Source organism: Empidonax traillii, unplaced genomic scaffold, assembly GCF_003031625.1.
Source record: "Empidonax traillii isolate 1590-97213 ecotype Southwest subspecies unplaced genomic scaffold, ASM303162v1 scaffold597:size822913, whole genome shotgun sequence".
NCBI classification, from domain to species: domain Eukaryota; kingdom Metazoa; phylum Chordata; class Aves; order Passeriformes; family Tyrannidae; genus Empidonax; species Empidonax traillii.
The window spans coordinates 167,588-190,283 of record NW_020955790.1 but is presented as its reverse complement, the minus strand read 5'-3'; the positions used below and the strand labels follow the sequence as shown (position 1 = coordinate 190,283).

Below are 22,696 nucleotides of genomic sequence, written 5' to 3'. Positions count from 1 at the left end.
TAGAAAACAGAAAGTTTTGAAAGACATAACAACAGAGGAAATGCCTACAACAAACAACTACCCAGCAACTAAGATGCTACTGTTGTTCTTGTGCATTATGGTTAAGTATTTCTGCATAAACTGAGAATTTAAACAAAAATGCCTCTTTGTTACTCTTGTAGGCTGAGAGGGCAAAATAGGAACTGTTTTCACATTTTCAGTATTCAGTTCCCCACTCGGAGCTTTTTAGGCACTTTGATTATATTTTCCCCCACACCACACTACTATTTTCATACCTGATAAGCAGAAATCTGAGCTTTTGTCTGCCTTGCTGCTGCAGCTGCACCACCGTAAGAGGTCTTTCCAGGGTAAAATGGAGAATCGCCAAGCTGCCTCGTCTTAAAGATCGAAGTGTTTCCAAGCGACTACAGAAAGGTATGATGATAAGTGGTTAGTAAAAATGGCTACACATTCAAAGTGGCTGAACTTCATACTGTGCAGTACTTACAGGAGAGGGAGATCCAAAAGCAGATAAATTGAACGCAGGTTTTTTAGAGCTGGTTGCAGGATGCTGTGAGAGGGAATGGGATCTTTCAGCCTCTGGGGACCAGAGCAGTGGTGCTGAAGTATTTTTCGAAACGGTGACATCTGCCAAAATGACACATGCTTGATGTAAATGCCTCGAACACATAGAAAACTGTCACATTCAAGATATTTTATCTTTAGTATCTCTGATATTTTATCAGAGTTCTTTAAAATGAAAAAGTAAGTCTTACACTCATTTCTCCAGCACTCTTAAGCTTCAGATTTCTTCAAACTGATTAGTTTCACATATGGTATGAAAGTCAAGTATCAACTCTGAACCTAAAATCTGTTCACAGAACTGCAAATACATTACCTTTCAGTAGTTTTTCAGAAGCACGCACAAGTTAATAGCATGCTTCCAGGGCAGAGAAATTCTGTTTTTTCTTCTTTCATGGTAAAATAAAACGGAAGTGCATAAACACTGGTGCATCTATAATGACACAAAGTTCTTCCTATGTTGGTAAAGGGCTGGAGGCCACCATAGGACAGACCTGCATCCTAGCAAACTCAGGTTATATTGCCAAGCCCAGGCAACACAAACTGAACTGTAAAACTATGGTCTCCAGAGAACTGGGTGAGCATGCCTCCATTCCCACTTATATGGGGGATTAGAAAAACTTGCAAACCTGCTGTTTGCCCTTTCTCAGTGAGACACCTGGGTCCCCATCTTTTTCAATACAATGTTTTGTTTTTTTTTTTTTTTTAAACTTTAAAATTGTGTACATTCCTTACTGAACTCAGTAAAAGACATGGCAGTATTGGCAACTCATGCCTTCTACCAAGAGAAGCAAAGAAAAAAAAGAAAAACGCCCAGATTTTTTCAATCAGAATAGTTCCATTACTGACTCCTGGTAAAAAACCAACCAAACAAACAAGAAACCCAACAACAACAGCAACCAAAACAAAACAAAACAATCTTGTGTTTTCCTTTGTCACCTTTATTTACTCACATTTAACCAGCTGTGAGTTACATATTCAGAGTCTCTCCTTCTCTAGGTCAACCTAGCTGTCAAGCTACAGCAAGTCAATCTTGAGGTCCTACTGTCCCAGTTCAAGATTTACAGATAATTCAGCCAGAAGTGTATTTATCAGCACCAACTCTTTAGAACATCAGGGACTCACAAATGTATTCCAAAGCACGGTTATATTTAAAAGGTGACAGGATTATATGTTTCTCATATATTAAAAATGAAATCTAATTCTAACATCCAAAGCTGACATTCACCTACTTTACTTCCTAAGGCAATGTGAAACATAAAGAACACAAAGTACTTCATGTTACCAAACAACTCAGTTAGAGAACACAAAAGTTACCTTTATCAGATGCTCTGGAGGAGAAGCCACTAGTTGTTGAGATGTTATCATCATCATGCTGAGAGGTAGAATCTTTTATTTCTTTTACAAGAGACAGCCCAGGACTGCCAATGCCAAGTGCAGAAGATGTAGAGGGCTGACAGTGGGGTACTGTGGGATCCAACACAGTACAGTTCAAATGGCTCCGATGGAGAGAGGGCCTTGTTAACACATCTGAGAAGTTCAGTGCAGACCTACTCGTGGATGGTTCTAAACAAGAGCAGCGAGACAATCAGCTTTCCTACAGACAAGCTCACAGAAGCCAAAACCTGTCTTCTATCAACAGCATTGCTATTGCCAAGTTCTAAGCACAAAAATAGAGAAGCCGAATTTAACTTCTTCACCCAGATAGGGTTTCATCTCTCTGACTGCAACAGCAACACTGCTTGAAATACTAAATCCTGAAGTTGCATTAAGAAGTAGTTAATGGCGAGATTTCACAACACCAAATTCCAAACCCCATGCTCAAGCGCTTTAACTGCGGCTTTCACTAAACCAAACTTGCATAAATTCCTTCTTCTGCACAGATAACACGGGCAATAGGCTTTCTAAAATTTGAGATTACACAGCAAGTTACAGACAACTCTGCAGTTTGTATCACCTTGTAACAAAGACGATGTTAGACTTAATATGTAACATGAAAAGGTGTATTTGCAGAGATTTTGGGGGATTTATTTGTTCTGGTGTCATCATCACCCCTCCCAAATTCTACCATATCAGGTCATGCTACAGACAAAAACATTTCTCCTCTCCATTGATTTTTGAGATTTTGGCACAAAAGACAAGCAAGCAACATGGCCTTGGTTGAAAGATGGGCATTTTTTCCTCACAAAAAGAGTCTGTAAACACTGCCAGTGTCCCGCAAAAAGCAGTCTCACAGCTCCAACTTGCCACAGGAACAGAGCAGCTATGAATGACTATCTTGCCTGATAGCCATGTAAATCTACAGTCGTTCCCAGGAATTCTGGGTATGAACAGGATTTTGAATCACGACCCTCTAGGTATTTGCACTGAAGCCTAAACTAGCCACTTCAATCTACATAACCACTGCAGTGGATAATTCTCCAAAGGACTAGCAGATTTGCAGGATCGTCTTGTCTGAGATAAAGAAAGGGTTATCAGACTTAAGGTTGGTCAAGCAAAGGAATACAGACTCTTAGCACATTGGTATCTCAGGGCTGAAGAAAGAGGCTCTCTAAAATAAAAATACCAGTAATAATGAAAAAATCTTACTATTAACTATGGAAAGAAAGATTAGGCTACAACATCCACAGATTGCAACACACGCTACTAGAAGTTCTAGGGTGTCCCATCTGCTCCCGATTTTGTGGAGCTAGAAAGTTTGCTGTGCAGCTGTTCTTACTGAAAGATCCTTTCACACAGTTCTTCAGGAAAGCCAACACATGTTCCCAATTCATGAAGACCTTCTCTATTCCTTTATACAAACTTATTCTCAAGCTACAGCTACACAGAGACCAATAAAGTTCCTTATTTACAATTAGATGACACTGGTGACAAAGGTATTTCCTCATTACTTTTTGTTCTGCCAACAACAGAAACAACTGACGTTCTACACAGATGGTTATGTACAAGTGGTCAGACAAAATTTCTCTCCTTATTAAAAACTGAGTTCCACAAAATAGCTAATTTAAAAGAAACTCAAATGGGAGCATATGCAAATTTTTAGAAAGTCCTACAGAAACACTGAGAGGCAAAGGTATAAAATACAAATTCATCTTTTTTTTAGTAAAGGGGTTGTAAACTTTTTTGCCAAGAGGCCAAATAGTTTTCAAAGACTCCATGCTAGCCAGGCAACACCTTAATGTTACAAAATATTTTAAAAAGAACAATGTCACAAACAAAGTTCCCCAGATCTCCATTAAACCAATAAGGAAATTGAATAAATTGATTGAAGAAGCCCAAAGGAAGAAAAAAAATCAGGACATGAGAAGTTATTTTCTTCTGGCGTTCTAGCATCTGGCCTTTTTATCAAGAACAACAAAACAAATTACTGTTTCTATGACCGTAGACAATTAGATAAACTTTCATTCCAGATCCTTCAAAAAGAAAATGTAAATCAATGCCCTGGCAAATGAATATTATCTGTATTTTGCATTTGGCTAGTTGACTACCTGAATTTAACTCATGACTTCCAAGAGCTCCAAGTCAACCTCTGGTATGTTTTGCGATTTAAACATTACAGTGTGAAGCTAAGACAGTTTCAAAAAACATTTTTTTGCTTTTTTAATTTATTTTTGCTTTCTGTGGGTTTTTTTTTCGGGTTTTTTTTTGTTTGTTTTTTTGTGGTTTTTTTGGTTGGGGTTTTTGTTTTGTTGGTTGGATTTTGGTTTGAGTTTTTTTTTGTGGGGTCTTTTTAATTTTGTCAAAATGCTCCTTCCAGCTTCTCTCAGAAATCTAGATTCAAAACCAGAAATCTGTGAATAAATACAGATGGTCAGAATACTAAATGATATTTCACATACCTTCCAAATTAATTCTTGCTGATTCAGGCGTGACTCTCCCATCAATTACCGTGGCATCTTCATTTGCATAATCATGGTGATAGTTTACTGGATGCTCTTCCTGGTTTGGAGATTCATTTGTATCTACACATTTATCTTCCCTTTTATTGAAATACTTCTGTAACCATCCTGGTACAATGTTTTTCACTGATTCAGTCACTCTGCTAATGAGTCCCAGCTTGAAAGAAAAATACAGAAACACAGTCAGCAGCATACTGCGGGATGCAGCCTTGCTCATACCTGGAAGACAGATATTAGACAGCAATATTCAGATGAATTAAATGGAGGTGGGTGGATCGTTGACACAGAATTTCTGTAAGTCTGGAACTTGCATGACAAAAATTCACCTAACTCTGATTTAGTTAGTACTGACCTATCAATTTCTGCACTTCCCAGTGACCGTGGCAACGTTCAAAATTCTGAAACTACAGCCAAAATTCACCAGAAACTTGTTAAGTCACAAGGTCATCAGAAAATTCTAAATAACTCCTGATATACACACTTCTTCTGAGGACTCATCCTCATAATGTCTTCACTTGAAAAAGCATTAAACCCAGAAGCTCAGCAATTATCTACAGCAATGCTGATAACTGTAACAGTTGCTAAAATCAGTGAATTTAAATATTTCTCTTTCTAATGCTGAACTGCAGTAACAAAGTCTATCCATAAACCCACTATTATGCTCTGAACAGTCAAGAGTATCCTGAAAAAATCCTGGAAGAAATAGCTATAGTTGAACAGATTCCTCACTACAGGACTGTTCAATAGATCCAATTTGATCAAATCTCTTTTTGTGGTATGTTAAAGTTTTCTATCTTCAAACCTTAATATTCTGAAAGTAATGAATAAATAAAAGCCATTTCCATTATGACATTTAGCAACTATTTGCAATGCTTACATTCCACATTTAGGAAATATTTATTTACCATTTTGTTTCAGGCAGTCACTTTATCCCCATCATGTCCTGAAAATTTCAACACTCCTTCCTGTCAAATCTCAAGCCCCTGCAGCAGATTGCTTGCTGCGTGGAGTTCCCCCTCTCTTACACTGACTGCAGCCACAGAACCAGCTGCCAACCTCTGCAAGCTGGAAGCGAAAGTGAAACCTATCTCCATGATTTCAACACTTTGAAAAAACTAAAAAGTAACAAGAGTTAAACAGTTTTTTGCTGAACTCCATTGTCATTTGCTAATACATGTATCAAAGGCTCTGGCAAGCTACTTTGGTTTTCTTCTGGGTTTAGGCAACTAAATTATCTAAAAATTATCTGAACATATACTAGTCTAGTAATTAGTCTAGTAAAAAACTAGACTAATTAGCCTAGTAAACAACTCTGAAACAAGAACTCTGCCGTCTTTAACTTTCCTAAAAAAACAGCACACAAACGAAAAAAGAAGCCCATATTCCTCATTCAAGTCCTTCATATATGGTTACTTACAGGAGTTATAAACAAATTAGACACTCTTCAATCTGGAGTTAAGGGGAGGGCAGAGAAAGAGGATAAAGGGAAGGTAGAAAATAAAAGCCTTTTCACAGAAAGAAAGTCATCTTAATTTGACATTTTTCATTATGATAAGTAATTTGATCTTGCACTTGCACAAAAAGACAGAATAAACATCGAGACAGCTCAAGTCAGATAGAATAGAGCATAATAAACACATCCATCACAATTATCAGACTAAGATACAGGCTAGTATGCCACACTCAGGGTGTTGATACTACTCTACATAAATACTAAGTCAGCTTCCCAACAACAAAAAACTATTAACTGCCTGCAATATCAGAACTCACGAGCAGTTCAGTGCAAGGTATCAGCAAAGAGGTAGTCCCTACTCTCTCCCCAGCCCCTCATTTTCACCTTTCCTTATGACACACTGTCCCCCTTTTTGGGGGGTATTTTGCTGCTATATGAATAAAAGCATACCAGGAACTCAGAGGAGTCAAAAATTTCCAAAATAACCAAATGGTCAGGACACAAACTGCATCCAAGGCGATGCTCTTTCCAAAAAGCTAAGAAGTGCTATATTCCTATTGCTAAAGAGTTTCTCCATCAAGAGAATAAAAACATAAAACAGGCCTGTATCATTCTCTTGCTGAAGAAAATCCTCCCAGGACTGAAAGCTACCTGAGACTCAGGATGAAAGAAGTCATAGGCATCCAGAAGAGTAAACGCCCAACCATTAGTAATCCCAATGAGTAACTGGAGAATCTAGCTAGACTAATAATTAACCAAGGTAATATTTTACCATCCCTATCTAAAACCAGACTGGTTTGACCCTTTCTCGCAAAGGGCAGCCTTGCCAGTGTTCTCCACATCACCAGCACTTCAAGCTGGGTAACACAGGATAACTTCCCAAACCAAACCAGAAGCTGGAACTCCCTCAGCACAGCCGTACTGTGGCAAGTACTAATGGCCTGTTCCATCTGGCTTAGGCACAGTGGAAGATGCAGCACAGTTTTATGCTCCAGAATAATGCTGGCTTCGTGACAAAGCAAGAGAAAGCAGAATACATGGAAATGCACCTCTGTTTTCTGTCTGCAAAACATAGTGATTGAAGGCACTGGGAAAGAGTTATGCAGGCATTATGAACAAGCCACCATCAAATGCAGATCCTGCTAAAACAAACACCTTCCCCCCATAAAGTAAGCCACACACCCCAGGTATGCCTATTCACATACACACAGACAAAAAAAAAAAAAGGAAAAAAGGAAAAAAACTATCCTACCTGCCTATCAGAGCTGAAAGCCAATCAATTAAGCACTGTGTTTGGATTCCTGACCAAGTCAGACAGTTAACACACCGCTGACCAACTACACTTCGGAACATGCACACCTCCTTATTCTTGCCAGGACATTTCCGCAAAGGATCATGCCTTACACTCTCTTTAAAGCTGGCATTCTAATCTCACCCTAACTTGTGATATTCTTAATCTTCGATTTTAGCACACGTGATTGAAAACCCTTTCCCTCTGCCTGCACACGTAACACAAACCCACCTTGCCAGCAGCAGAGCACTTCCTCTCCACTGCTCCTGTGCCATCAGCTCTGCCTTTTCTCCAGCCCAGGTTCCCTGGCACTACCATCTCCCCACACAGGAATCATTAATCCTTCTAGAAGGCTGACAAGGATACTACACACCTCACTGATGCAAATAGATCTTCTGAGATGAAATACAAAAGGCATAGCAAAAGACAAGTCTAGTAGACTTACTCCTCCAGCAAAATCTGAGCAAACCGCTCAGATCCCAATCTCCTCAAGCCACGATTATGCACCAGACCCTTCCTGAACAACTTCATTCACTATGGCTACTCTGAATGTGCTACTGCACAAAAACTTTTCTAGTACCCAACCAAAAATGGGGAGCAGAGGAAGCAGTGTTGGCACATAGCTTTAACGCTCAAAAATCCTAATTTCTACAGGCCCCAGAGGTACCAAACTAATATCACGAAAGAGCAGAAGATGTAATGAGACAATCCTGACTGTGTGGAGCAGCACTTTAGCCAGTGAACACTGTTTACTCCTTAGCTGGTTGATTTCAGAAGTCTGAGCTACTGTCACTACCCACTGCTGTCTATTCACCTCAAACAAACTCATACTCATCCTAAAAAATATCAGCACGAAAGCTGAACAAAACGAAAATCCACTGGAAGGACACAGTAGCTTGTGAATATATTTTTACAACACTTTTTCAAAATCAGTGCATTATCTGAAGCGTCTGCAGCTCTGCTAAATCAGTATTCAAGTCTATGTATACAAACATCATAGCAACAGTAACTACAGTAACAGTTACTTCAAGTCACATTGCCTTGACATCATGGAATCACTGAACCACTGCAGATGGAAAAGACCTCTTGGATCATTGTGTCCAACTGCTACCCAAGAGTCCAAACCCTCCTTGTTCGGGCACAAACTCTCATTTCTAAGTTCAGACCCTGCTCTTAAGGTCTCAGGACTCATCTGAAGGGCCTAGAATGTTACTCTGAAGGCCTCAAGTCTCATTTGGAAGGTTCAAAGCCTCGTTTGCAGAGTTCAAAGTCTTCTTATATAGAGTCCAAAGGCACATTTTCAGGCTCAAACTCTAGCTTTCAAAGCCTCCATGTTAGGGACCAAAGCCTCCTCTTCAGGACTCAGACTTCAATCTAGTGGGCTGAAAGCCTTCCTCCAAACTTCCAGAGACTCATTTCTAGGGGGCAAAGCCTTATTTTGTGGTATTGAAGCATCCTTTGATGGCACAAAACCCAATTCATGGTTCAAATACTCCTTCTCAGCTCCAAAAGGTGAGAGTCCAAAGCCTTGTCTTGAAGACCCAAATCCTCCTTCGGGAGGTCCAAAGCCCTGTTTTCATAGAATCAGAGAGGTTGGAAAACACCTTTAATATTATCAAGTCCAAGTGTTAACCCAGTACTATCATCATGTTTGCCATTAAACATGTCCTCAAGTGCCAGATTTATTGCCCTTCTCTGGACATGCTCCAGCAAATCACCTACAGTGAAGGGCCCAAAACTCAATACAGGACTTGAGGTGCAGCCTCACCAGTGCTGAGCGCAGGGGCATGATCCTTGTCCTGCTCCTGCTGGCCACAGTATTGCTGATACAGGCCAGGTTCCCTGGGCACACCGCTGGCTCATGCTCAGCCAGCTGTCAACCAGGCCCTTTTCTGCCGGGTGTCTTTCCAGCCACTCTGTCCCACACCTGCAGTGTTACATGGGGTTACTGCAACCCAAGTGCAGGTCTCAGCACTTCACTTCCCCTTACTGAACCTCATGCAGTTCATCTTGGCCCATCAATCCACCCTTTCCAGATCCCTCTGTAGACCATTCCTGCCCTCCAGCTGATCAACACTCCCACCCAACCAGGTGTCATCTGCAAGCTTGCTTAGGGTGCACTTAATTCCCCTGTCCATGTAATCGATGAAGATGTTAAAAAGGACTGTTCCCAGTACTGAACCGTGGGGAACACCACTGGTGATCACTCCACCAGCTGGATGTGACTCCATTCACCACCACTCTCCGGGCCCGGCCATCCAGCCAGTTTTTCACCCAGCAAAGACTGCTTCTGTTCACACCATGGGAAGCCAGGTGAATTCTCTCCAGGAGAATGCTGTGGGAAACGGTGTCAAAGGCTTTACTGAAGTCTAGGTAGAGGACATAAAAAAATCCACAGCCTTTCCCTCATCCACCAAGTGGGTCACTTTGTCACAGAATGAGATCAGGTTAGTCAAGCAGGACTTGCCTTTCATAAACTGATGCTGGCTGCAACACTAAGTAAAAGATATGTAGACAGAAACACCAGTAAATAAACAGATGTCATAATTTATTATTTTAAAATACCATTTCTTCAAAGGATTTATATAAAAAAAGAAAAATCAGTAGTTTACGGTCACGATTTTGATTTCCAAACTTAAAAGTAGGCTATGTCTTGGCCAAAAATATTTACAGAATAGGACAGTTTTTCTAGCTTGTAAGGGTCTTTCACATAGTATAGGGTGGGGAAAGTGCTGGCAGGAGTATTCAGCAATGATGCATTACTCAAAAACATCCATTTTAATAACTGAGTTGATTTCAGTCCAAGAGGTTTAAGTATGAAAAAAATTATATATAAATTATGTAACAATCATAAACTTACAGGAATTTGTCAGAGATGCAAAATACACAAGCAGATAAAAGAGCTAATTTTCACTTCACTGCATGAACACCTCTGAAATGCATCAAGATTTTGCCTCTCAGAGACTGCTTTGCTTCCCATTTCAAAATTCAAGTTATTAAAACATATGAATCAGTACGTCCTGAAAAAGAAAACCTGCCCCTAATGGCAAAGTTCACTGAGACACAGCAGACTAATCTAACCACTTACAACTACCAGTAAAGAATTTTCATGTCCTCTCCATCCCCCAAAGTTACCTCATGCCAGCTCTGGCACACAGCAGGCTGCTCTCCGTACTAGCTGAATTCATTAATCTGGCAAAAAAGTACATGTTTCTCTTCTGGGCTAATGAGTTAAACTGGCTCAGTGCACCAGAACTGGCCCGAGAGACAGTAGGATCAGACAGCCAGGACCAGAGGAACACGAAACAAAACTTCTCCCTTCTTTTAACCATCCTGTGTCCATGCTGCCATTAAAGACACTGTCCCTTTCTCCTTTTCAACTCACCCTTCCCTTGTGCTGCCACGAGCACATATATGCAACCAAGTGACAAACTGCATCAGTGCTCTAATGAAGAGATCCAGCCAAAAATCTGTCTATAGACTGTGACGGTACGGACTACCCCTCAGGGGTGTCAGGTCGCTGGTGCAGCTTACCATGCGGCTGCATGGGTGATCATGCAAAAGCAGGAACAGAAATGGAAATGTGACGTGACTGTATCTTGCAACAGCAGACTTAGACTGGCTTATACTAACTCTGCTTTTGTGATTTAGGGAGTGGTTTCAATTTGGATGTAGGACAGCAGTTTGATATTTCATTTAAAAAAAAGACAATAAAACTTATGACTTAATATGAACAGTATGTTTCAGGAATGACATTAATTATGTAACATTTGAAAAACAACAATTTTATTTAAGGCAAGTGGACTAGTTCAGATTTCTTTCTAAAAGTCATGAAGAAGGGATTACGTTACCAGATGCCAGTGACTTTCCTTCTCCTTGCTGGAAGTGAACCTTATTTTCCTTAGTCTAATTAGCTTTAGAATAAACATTGCAGGGAAACTCACACTGTTCACACATCTGTACATATCATTATCAGCTGAACTGAGTGCAAAACACCAGTGTGTGCTCTGATAGATAAATTGGTGCCTAGCCCACTAGGTTAAATCCTTGTGACACTGAATGGTTTTATCTCAAGTTTTGTCCACACCTTCAGCTGACACAGTGACAACATTACAAAAGGGAGCATGAAGTACAAGGCACCTTTCTTCTTTCCTTTTAGGAAGCGCTACATTAGGCTCTAGTTAAGCCTTGGCAGTGATCAGCAATGGGAGCTGTAAATTACATTCAGTGTTAGGCTTTGAGATGGAAATCTATCAGCATCAAAAAAGCCTTTACTTACAACTTTACACGCAGTTTTAAAATTCTTTCTTTCTCAATCTACGAAGGAACTCTAAGTAGTTAATACTTTTTAATTGAAAGGTTGCCACAACTTAGCTGCCACAGTGTGGCTGAAGCCAAGTTTCATAGACAGCATGTAGAACTACATTAATTTAAATGCTGCTCAGGTTATCTTTCTTTTCCTATAAGGGAATCCTATAATCTAAGCTGATGATTTTTCTTTATTTCTGACATAACCACATAGACAAGAAGTTTAAAGTTTTCAAAATCAGAATGATCAAGAAATACATTTCCCATAGCACCAGATGGTCTTTAAAAGGCCATTAGTACAAGTATCAGATTTAGCAATGTAAAACATACATTTTATATTTAGGATTTAAATACACTGTTTAGACATAAAATTGTTTGTCTTATTTATAGGTACTCTCTATGTAGTAAGATCTAATTCATTACAGTATTTCAACATCACCAAACATAACTGCTAAGAGAAAATGGCAAGCTCTTCATCTTTCCTGCCTTTACAGTAGAGAAGTTTATGCACACATGGGCTGTCAATGCATCACACCCCACACTACAAATCTGCTACCTTCTATAATATACTAGATTCCCACATTAAACATTTTCAATGCCACTTTGCCAAAGAGCACTCACAAAAAAACATGATATCCCAGGCCAATCTATGGCACAGAGCAGTGAGGACACACTGTATATGTAATACAAAAAGACAGTCCAAATTCTCCAATAACTCCTGAAACAACAGTAAAACGCTGATCAAGGACTACAAAATCTCATTTCTGACACTTTGGAGTGGTTCTGCAAAGTAAAACACAATCTTCGAAGAGGAGGACTAGAATTAATTTGTTAAATAAAATGCAGTGTTAGTATTCTTATGCTCTGTCTCAAGTATCTTTTCTGTCCATGGTGATCTACAAACTGAGTTGACAACATCACAAGCTAATCTTTTTGCAAGATGTTCAGCCAACCCTGTCGCACATTTAATGTTAACTTATTCACAATTTTGAATCTGTAAGTTAAAAGGAAGCAACCAATCAATCACATTTAGTTATTCCTGGTGATAATTTGGTATTTTACCAAAGATCAAAGCTTTCCTACTTTTTAAGTGTCATACACAGACATTGTGTAGCATACACACAACTCATCTAAACTAGTAGAACCTGCAATTACTTTAAAGAGGACACATTTAACCCTGGTGCATTCACTGCCTGACCAGATTTTTAAAAGAAAGAACTGGTGTCTAAGAGAAGCCAAAACAATGACTTTTGGACACAGCCGCTTTAGCTGCAGCAGCAGTGGGTACTGTTATATTTTTTTGACATTTTAAGGTAATATCCTGAAACTGAAAAGTCCAGGTAGCCTCACCTCTGCTGCAGGGCAGTAATCTTCAGTTTTAAGGGGCAGCAGTGTCTTTCTGGACATATTTTTTCATCACACCTCAACTGACAGAACCAAGAACATCTCACAAACATTTAACTAGTATCTCCAAACATTGTTCTCTTACCAGCAACATGAAAAATTGCCACTGCACATAGAGATTACTTTTGTAGTGACTGAAAGTAATGGCATCTACAAATCTGTACGTATTCTACAACTCTGTAAAGTAAGTTAATTAACAAATACCAAGGGCTGACATCAGAACATGTGCACTGTTATAACTCAATTGAATGTTTATTTAGTTGCACCACACTAATTCCCTAACACAGTTACATTCAAACTAGTTTAAATCTCGTTTTCATCTGCTTAGCTCAGGATGACTTTAACTACAAATGCAGTCTTGTACAAATATTACAGTCTTGTACATACTGGTACAGTTTTTCCTCATCAATTTAATATTTTGTTACATATTTCAGTGCCTCACTAGACCTCTAATCCAGTCTCAAAGAAGACATCAGTTGAACAGTTTAACTCTTTGCTTGTTTTACTTCTGTCCTGCAGGTCACCAGAGCTTGAGCTCTAATAAGGGAAGGAGTTGTGAGACACATCTGCTTGAAAAAAGTTTGATTCAAAATACATTCATAACTAACTGCAAAGTCAGCCAGCTCCCCAGGACACTCACACAACCCTTTACAAGAGCAGAGCTACAGAGACAATAATAAACAGCCTCAGCAAGGAGAAGGAAAATTTTCAACTGGTACAAGTATTTGTGAAGTTCACTTGTGCTTAACCACAACTGTAGGACTCGGCGCACGTTGGTGTCTGTGTGTTAGCGCACACTTTTCATCCCAGCAGATGTGAATGTTACGCTGAACTTCTGTTTAGCTGAAAAAACACTATAGTCACAACTAAGCCAAACACTCCCAAAGTCCCTGTACTTATGTGCAACATGTATAGATTCATGGAATAGTTTGGGTTGGAAGGGACCTTTAGAGGTCACCTAGTCCAACCCCTCTGCAATGAGCAGGGACATCTTCAACTAGATCAGGTTGCTCAGAGCTCCATGCAACCTGAGCTAGAATGTTTCCAGGGACAGAGCATCAACCACCTCTCTGGGCAACCTGTTCCGAACTATCATCACCCTCTTTGCAAAAAACATCTTCCTTACATCTAATCTAAATTGACCTTCCTTCAGTTTAAAACTGTTACCCCTTGTTCCGCTAAACAGTCCCTCTAAAGAGTCTGTCCCTATCTTTCTTGTGAGTCCCCTTTAGGTACTGAAAGGTGACAGTAAGGTCTCCCCAGAGCCTTCTCTTCTACAGGCTGAACAGCCCCGACTCTCTCAGCCTGTCTCCACAGGAGAGGTGCTCCAGCCCCCTGATAATTCTCATGCCCCTTCTTTGGACTCACTCTTAACAGGCTAATGTCCTTCCCGTGCTGAGGACCCCAGAGCTGGACACAGTAGTACAGGTGGGGTCTCACCAGAGCAAAGTAGAGGGGCAAAATCACCTCCCTTAACCTGCTGGCCACTTTTCTTTCGATGCAGCCCAGGACACAACTGGTTTGCTGGAAGTACACACTGTTGGCTCACGTCCAGCCTCTCATCCATCAGCTTGCACAAGTCCTTCTTGGCCATGCTGCTCTCAATCCATTCATCCCCCAGCCTGCACTGATAGGGGGGTTGTTCCAAGTCAGCTGCAGCACCTTGAACATGGTCTTGCTGAACCTCACGAGGTTCTCATGGGCCCACTTGAGCTTGTCTGGGCCCCTCTGAATGGCATCCTGTACCTCCAATTAAAAAAGTTTTAACAGGCAGTAAGACTTGTAGTGTTCAGGCATTAAGGACAAAGCAATGCTTTCAAGTGGCAAAATAAAATAGAATTTAAAATGTAGTGTTAAGAAGGGAATATACTTGGCACAAGAGATTTGAACAAGGGAAAACAAGAAATATGTCTACATTTAGGGCAGTTGTTAGTGAAACTGCATAGATAGTCATTCAATACCCTAACAAGTAATAAAAAATCTGCAGCATTGAGGACTTATATTATTGCATGTTACAAAAAACACAGAAGAGGTTTTTCATTATACTTTCTTAGTAGCACACACAAGGATATTGAGGAACATTTTCCCCTTCTCTCATGACAGTATAAATACCACTATTCAATATACCGTAGATGTAAAAAACTGACACAATAAATACTGAATTGATTACACAGAACAATAAAAAGCAAACAACCCAGAGTATTTACAACTTAATAGCAAAAAAATGGAAAAGCATCATATGACCAACCACTAAAACCCAGAAGGTATTTTCAAAAATTGGTCTGTAAAACAGCAACCCTAGAAAAAAGTCCCTTAGTTATTCTCTTCTTGAGGGCAAGCTTGCAACATATTCTAGAAAAACTGCAACAGTGGGATGGAGGCATTATTTCCTCCCTCAAAAAGCAGCACAACCTTGAAGACAGAATTAGAGAACAGACCAACAAAAGGATTACCAAGCGAGAGGAACAGAAACATTTACGCTGAAACCACTCCTGTGTGTGCTCTGTGGTCCAACTGCAGCTTTGACAGAACCACATATGCACAGGGGCTGCACGGCAGTCCAGAGGTCACCTGCTGCAACCTCCTGCTCAGAGAAGGGCTAAGAACAGCAGGTCATACACAGCCGTGTCCACCTGGGCCTTGAGCACCTTCAGGGACAGGGACTTCTCTAGGCAGTTCTTCCAACATGTTGGTTTCCCTCATAGTTACAAGATTTTTCCCAATATGAAATCGGAATTTCCATTTTTGCATCTTGTGTCTGCTGTCTCTTTTTCTACTGACATGAACCTTCCAGAAGGGCCTTCCTACACCTTCTCTATAGTCTCATTAGGTGTTTGTTGCTCTTAAACTGAACACACCCAGTGCTCTCAGCCATGGGCCTTTGCTGCCCTAGTTATTTTGGTGGTCCTCAACCAGACCCACTCCAGTATGTTGACTTTTTTTTTTTTTTTTTAATTGGAAAGGCCAAAGTTGAACACAACAGTCCAGATGCAGTCCCAGAAGTGCTGAACACTGGGGAAAAAAATAACTCCCTGAACATCCTCCCCATGCTTTTACTAATACCTCCCAGTATGCAGTTGGCCTTCTTTACCTCAAGGGCATGCTGATGACTCAGGTTGAACTTGCTGTCCAGCAGGTAGGTGGGGTTGTTTCATCCCAGATGAAGAACTTAACATCTACCTTTACTAAAATGCATGAGGTTCCTGACAGCCTGTTTCTGCCAAGATCCCTAACCTTCATCGTACAACAGGGCTGAAGTTCCCACAGGTTTGGTACTATCTGGGAACCTCGAGGATTCATACCATTCCTTCATCCCAGGTTTTAATAAAGACATATAACAGCATCAGTCTCAATATCAATCCCTGACAGCCTTTATTAGCAATTGGCTCCCACTGGAACTTTGTACTGCTGATCACAACCCTATGAGGTCAACGGTCCCGCTGATTTTCCAATCATTTTATGGTACACCCGACAAGTCCATATGGATGACAGGAATCATCACATGGGAGACCATGTTGTGGGCATTGCTAAAGTCCAGGTAAACATCCAACTAACATCCACCACTCGTCCCATGTCCACTGAGCCAGTCATCTCCCTGTGTTATGAATTCGTTACACAATGGTATGGTAGCCCACCATCTGCACCAATGTGAAATACTTCTGCTCAAACATTTTTGGGCACGCAAAAGAGATTTTGAACTCTGTCCTCCTGCAGCCCTTAGAATCAACAGCAGCTCAGCTTGTTTGCGGCAGGGGAGCGAGAACTGGTTCTAATTACTGACTGGAGGAATAAATAACTCAGAGGAAGTGATGTGCTGCCAGCAACCAAAGACAATTTGCAGCGTCCCAGCTAACACAGTCAATTATTTCATCTGCTTTTTTTCCCTCCTAAGATAGTGCCCACTAATATTCTTCCCCAATACTTCACAGCCTCCAAGATTATCACGACAACACTTTGCAAGACAAACCCAGAATATTGATAAAATGCTATAATAATCATCATCTAAAATTTGTTGTACCACTGACAGTACTGTTAGCCTAAATGAGAGAAAACTGTCAGTATCTCAGTTTTACAAGTTCTTCCCAATTAGGATACATTTTTGTTTATGGCAGCAGCAGAAAGCCAAATATCAAATTTAAACATTTGTTTTGCTAATACGATTTGATATTGCTGGGGCAGAGACAAAACCTTTGATGCTGACTATTAGCCCATCCTTTAAAAACAAATCTTTAAATACACATTAAACATTTCTTCCAATCTATTTGTTCTAGCACCATGTGCTGGTCTGCTACTAAACCAAACCAAGCAGAGTTTTACATACAAATACAAATACCTAAGCATGTTTCAAGCTGCAATCCTGTTGATAGAGTTAAACCAATACAACTGTACTCGTGTAGGTCCCCATGGAAATTCTTAATAAAGATTTTTTTAATTAATATTTTCCTGTCCAAGGTTTATGAAACATTACTTAATATGATACTCTAAGAACTCTTTAACATCATCCAAATTTCCTCACAAAATAAACTTGGCATAATAAAATTTATGAAAAAATCTATGAAATCCCACTTGCCTGCTGCCTAGCAAGGCCTACCTACAACAGCAGGTGACATGCCCTGATTTAGTTACTGCTCCATTTAAACATACTTAAAGTTCCTGATCCTGTAGCTATTCCTTCTAGAAAGAACCTTACAGGATGACTCAAATGACTGTGAAACTCAGCAATCTAGAGGGGCTTTCAGGACCAGTGAAAGTGACTTTCAGTGGCCTTCTCCTCCCCTTTGTCAGGTAATGCCCTAACTAATCAGCACAAGACCAATTACAAACATGCAGAAACTTAAGCTGGTTTCATCAAGGAAAACATCTTTGTATTTTCTTGTACTATCAGTGTAGCACATCTACTTTATAAATATGCACTGGCACGTACACACGTAAGAAAAACAAAAACTTTTTGAACCCTAGCAGAAGTTTTAGTCTACAAGTACTATCTCTGATATAAAACAGCTCTAGGATGAAGTTTTACGCTTATACATACAAGTTTATGGGAAGGTTAAACACTTTCCAGGTAACTGGTTTTTTCTCATACTTAAATTTCCTTGTATGAGTTTAAAAGCCCAGGAGAATCAAAGTTCTCTGACACTTTCAATGGTTAATTATTTAATAAAAAAGATTACCAAAAAAAGTTATTTTAGTCTCTTCTCCCATAAGACACATTTAAAATCTTTGAAATCTATATTACCTCGATGAGAATGGCCCTATTCCAAGGTAAACCTGTGCACATAGGTGCACATACAAAAGCATAAAATTAAACATAAAATTGACAATAGAAACACACAGTTACTATTCTAGAAGCTTAATAAGTCCACAGTGTAAACATTCCTCCCATTTACACATCCGCACTAGTAATTCCAATCATCGGTTTACCTAAATGACCAGGACAAATCAGCATTTAGAAACACTGGGGCCACATCCGGAAGATGAAACCCAGATTCCGGACACAAGAGCTCCCTTGCCTGCATGTGCTTAGCTCTAAAAGCAGTCATAATTTTAACTCAAGTGCCTAAGCTTCTTAAACAGTGCAGGAGGAGGAGGCTGGATATTTTAGCATGAGATGGCTAAGTAACCAGGTAGCATGCTAAGCGTGGAGTAACCTAGTCAATGCACTCAGCGTGGAGCTGTCAACATTTTGCCACTAGGAGACCACAGTCAATGGAACTCTGCAATTCTACTCCAAGAACACCCTATACGATGATACAAAAGGCTCTTTTCTTTCTGAGATGTGATTCCCACAGCACAGATATTCATGGTAGATGAATCAATACCATCTTTACTTAGCAGTGCTGCTACTTTTTTGTTGTTGGTTTAGTAATACAGTTGCTGACAGTGCACTTCTTATAAGGTAGGGTGGTAGCTAAGGAAGGAAAACAACGAGATTTAGTTCCTTCACTTGTGGGGGGATCTGCACCCACATCTCCATCTTCCAGGAGAATACATAAGCTGCAAGTCACATCTACCAGGCATCACCTGTTCACCTCGCCTATTTGAGGCTGGTTTTAAAAAATGCTCTAGACTTAAAACAACATACATGCAAATATAATGAAGCATGGCTGTCTGTCAGGCACTGAAAAGGGCAGGAAATGCTACACTTTGCATGCTTATTCCACGAACATATAAAATAATCTCTGAAATAAAGGATCATGTATGTCTTGGAAGGCAATATCTTATACATCCTCTTCCTGGCTCAGTGAATCACAAATTCTTTTTCTGGATCATCACACAGTTTCAGTCAGAAGAACTGAAGACAACACACAGCTTGACGACTGGGATATTTGCCCGGAAAGTGGAAGATGTAGGTTGATGCCTCCAGGCAAAAAAAGAAACTGAAGCAGGGTCTACCACATTGAGAACAAATGCTTTAGCTAAGCATCTTTGAAAAGCAGCAGCATCTCCTCTTCCAACAGTCTTCTAAAGCCATTGCTGCACTTAACAGAAGACTGACTCTGCAGCACATGTTGGACATGACTGGAGAATTCTCACCTGACTGAGCAGCAAAGACTACAGCAAAGTAACAACATCAAGAAAGCATAACAAGATGCCAAAAAAACATGACACCAGGCTTACAATTGTAAGCCTGGCATCGTGCTACTCACCTCTCATTCAAGTGGAAAAAAAACTAGATATCGTAGGAACTTTAAAGCTTTTAGCGTACAGTGCTTAGGCACTTTCAGAGTTTGATGAGACAGAGTTTTCAGGACTGCAGTCTTGACTGCAAGCATCTAGAAAAGCTCTAATAAAGTATTTCTATGAACTTACTTTACTGATAATAATTAGGGGAGCAGGTGTTCAGAATCAGGGGTATAACCTCATATCAAAACTGCACTGAGCACTTTCATGTCTTCCCAAACTTATTACTGAGAGACAACACCAAACCACAGAATACTTCTGCAGAGTGCATGTTGTACTGAAAATACAAGCACTTCAATTAATTTCAGTATAAGTCAGTTATCTACCTAGAGCTCATCTTTTTATGTAATGCAAGTTAGCAACCTGCACAGGGTTAAAAAAGCTATCAGTTGTAACAAATGCACATATCTGACACCTACTGGTTTTCCTATTTAACATATTTCCCCAAATATATTACTTGTTAATTTGGTCTGTGTATTCGATTTGCAGCACCCATTCTCTGGGCAGAATCCCAGAGATATCCCCAAGCACGTGTTTGCTTTGGCACATTGTTTAAATAAACCTACTGGAAAACACACAGAGACAACAAACAATAGAAGAGTCAGGAAACCATCTACCTCAATTATTTTAAATTTATGCATGAGGTTTACCAGCTATTTACATAGAATCAACACATACAATATATTGCAATTTAAATGTTATCCTTATGTCGTTTACATAGGAACTTTCAACATTTCCTCTGTAAGTACAGCGATTCTTTGGATGAAGCATCCCCTTGCCAGCTTTACAAGGACACTGCTGATCAGTTCACTATAGGAAAGACTGACTACAGGAGTTTCCAAATAATAAAAACTAATTGACAACAACTCGTGCATAACACTCCCTCAATTTTGTATATAATATTCAATCCCCTATCTTATGTTACCGATTTAATCGTGTAAGCGTTTTGGCTGAACAGTCAATCTCAGGTTCATAAATACACGTGGAAGGCATTTCCAGAGCACTGTCTCTGGGCATCTTGAAATTTCTTGGCAAACAGCAGATGGGAAGGATCTTTGCTTCTTCCCCCTGTATCACTCTGGATGGTGCAGGATCTTTGTATCACAATTTACAAACACTGGGGTTTTTTTAATCCATCTAACTCTGTCCTACAATACAAAGGAGGAAAAAATGCCTTATGATTTAGGTTTACATTTCAGTTGCACTGCACATTTAAGCACAGGCAAGACACCGAAAAAACGACTAAATGCAGACCTAAAGGTTCTGCAGGCAGAACCCTACAAAAAAAAAAAAAAAAAAAAAAAAAAAAAAAAAAAAAAAAAAAAAAAAAAAAAAAAAAAAAAAAAAAAAAAAAAAAAAAAAAAAAAAAAAAAAAAAAAAAAAAGAAAACAATGGAAGATGCCTAGCTACCCAGCACCCTCACAGAATCATCCACAATATGGAATTCGCCAAAAAAGCAAACACTGGAAGCGATGTAGTTAAATCTGAAGAGTAACTACACTTGGTAACGCAATTTAAACCAATTTAACCAGGATTTAGCCGGGCAGCCCGGAGACAAAACGAGCATCCCGCAGAGCGGGAGCCAGCCCGCTCCATTCGCCAGGCGAGAGAATGCGCACCTACCCCTTCCCAGCCGCCACCTCCTCCTCCCGCCTTCGCTCCTGCCGAGCGGGGACAGGCGGGAGACAAAGGGGAGGCGAGGAGCCCCTCGCGGGCCGGCGGGGCCGGAGCGGGGCGAGCGCCCGGAAATCCCACAATCCCCGCGGCCCCGGCGGGAAACCCTTCCCTCCTCCCTCCCCGCGGGCCGCTCCACCGGGAAATGCCGGCCCGCAGCGGCGCACGTGGGGCCCTGTGGAGGGCGGGGGGGGGGGCAGGGAAGAGGTGGCTCCGCCGGGCCGGGCCGGGCCGGGCCTCCGGGGCGCCTCCTCCCGCCGCTGAGGGGGAGCCAGGGGAGAGGAGCGGGTGCAGGGAAAGGGGTTCACCGGGCTGACCCGCGGCCTCACCTGCTGTTTGCCCCTCGTGTAGGGTGGCTTCCCGGCTCCCAGGTGGTGCCGCCGGATCCGGATCTTGCCGCCGCCGCCGCCGCTGCCACCCGAGGCCATGATGCGATCCGGCCGCCGCCGGCGGCCTCCTCCTCCTGCTCCTGGTGGTGGAGGTGCGGCCGCGCAGCCCCGCCGCGGCCCGGCCGCGCTGTCACCGTCACGGGCCCCGCGGGGACGCGCCCGGCCCGGCCCGGCCTCGCTCCCCCCGCGCCGCTCCCGCCCGCCACGCGCCGCGCGCGGCCTCTGGCGCGCGCGCGCGGGGGGCTCCTCGGCGGCCTGCGCCCCGCCCCTCCCCGCGCGCGCGCTCGCGCGCCTCTCCCCTTCTCCCGCTCTCCCGCCCCTCGGCGCTCCTGCCGCTCCTCGCTCGCGCGCTCCCGCCCGGCGGCGGGGACCCCTGCGCTGCCCACCCGCCTGCCCGCCCGCCCGCCCGCCCGCGGCCCGAGCCGCCGCCGCCGCCGCCGCAGCAACTCCCCCACGGCCCGGCCTCCCGCCGACCAACCACACCGCGGCCGCCCCGGGCCGTGCACGCGCGTCACTAGCCCGCGCGGGCGCGTCACTTCGGCGGCGCCGGGAGGGCCCGGCAGCCCCCGCGCGCGCCGGCCCCGCTCCCGGGAGAGCGGGAAGGAGGGAGGGGCCGGGCCGGGCCGGGCAGGCTGCGCGGGAAAATCCCGCGCTGGGCTCTGCCGCCACCCGCAGAGGGACGCGGTGGAGGGAAGGGAAGGTCCGCTCCCGGGCGCGGCTCAGGGACCACTCGAAGGCTGGGAGCGAAGGTTTGTGCCAGGGTGAGCCCCGGAGGCGGCGGCGGCGCTTGTGGCTCCTCCACCTTCTCCCTTCTTCCCACGGCGCTTCACAGGGAATGGGGTAGGTTGGAAGAGACCGTGGTGGATCATCTGGTCCAACCTCCCTGCTCTAGCAGGGTCGTCCCAGAGCACATGGCACAGGATTGCATTCAGACACTTCTTGAATATCCCCAGCGGGGGGGTCTCCATATTCTCTCTGGGCAGTCTGTTCCACTCGCGGTCACCCGCACAGTAAAGAAGTTCTTCCTCATGTTCGG

The 22,696-nt window shown here is 42.3% G+C and overlaps 1 protein-coding gene across 4 annotated transcripts in view; it reads right to left on the bottom strand.

Annotated features, from left to right (window-relative positions):
* The window catches only part of NUP153 (nucleoporin 153), a 45,005-nt gene extending 23,279 nt beyond the window's left edge, over positions 1-21,726 (bottom strand). For 3 of the 4 annotated variants that reach the window (XM_027898429.1, XM_027898431.1, XM_027898430.1), the window contains exons 1-5: positions 21,601-21,726; positions 4,401-4,617; positions 1,879-2,127; positions 488-627; positions 276-404 (exon numbers count right to left, since the gene is read on the bottom strand). In XM_027898429.1, coding sequence (XP_027754230.1) covers positions 276-404; positions 488-627; positions 1,879-2,127; positions 4,401-4,617; positions 21,601-21,699 — 834 coding nt within the window. In that variant the 5' untranslated portion in view covers positions 21,700-21,726. The remainder of the gene's footprint in view (positions 1-275; positions 405-487; positions 628-1,878; positions 2,128-4,400; positions 4,618-21,600) is intronic. The other variant, XM_027898432.1, reaches the window with a different exon arrangement.
* Positions 21,727-22,696: the final 970 nt, after the last annotated feature.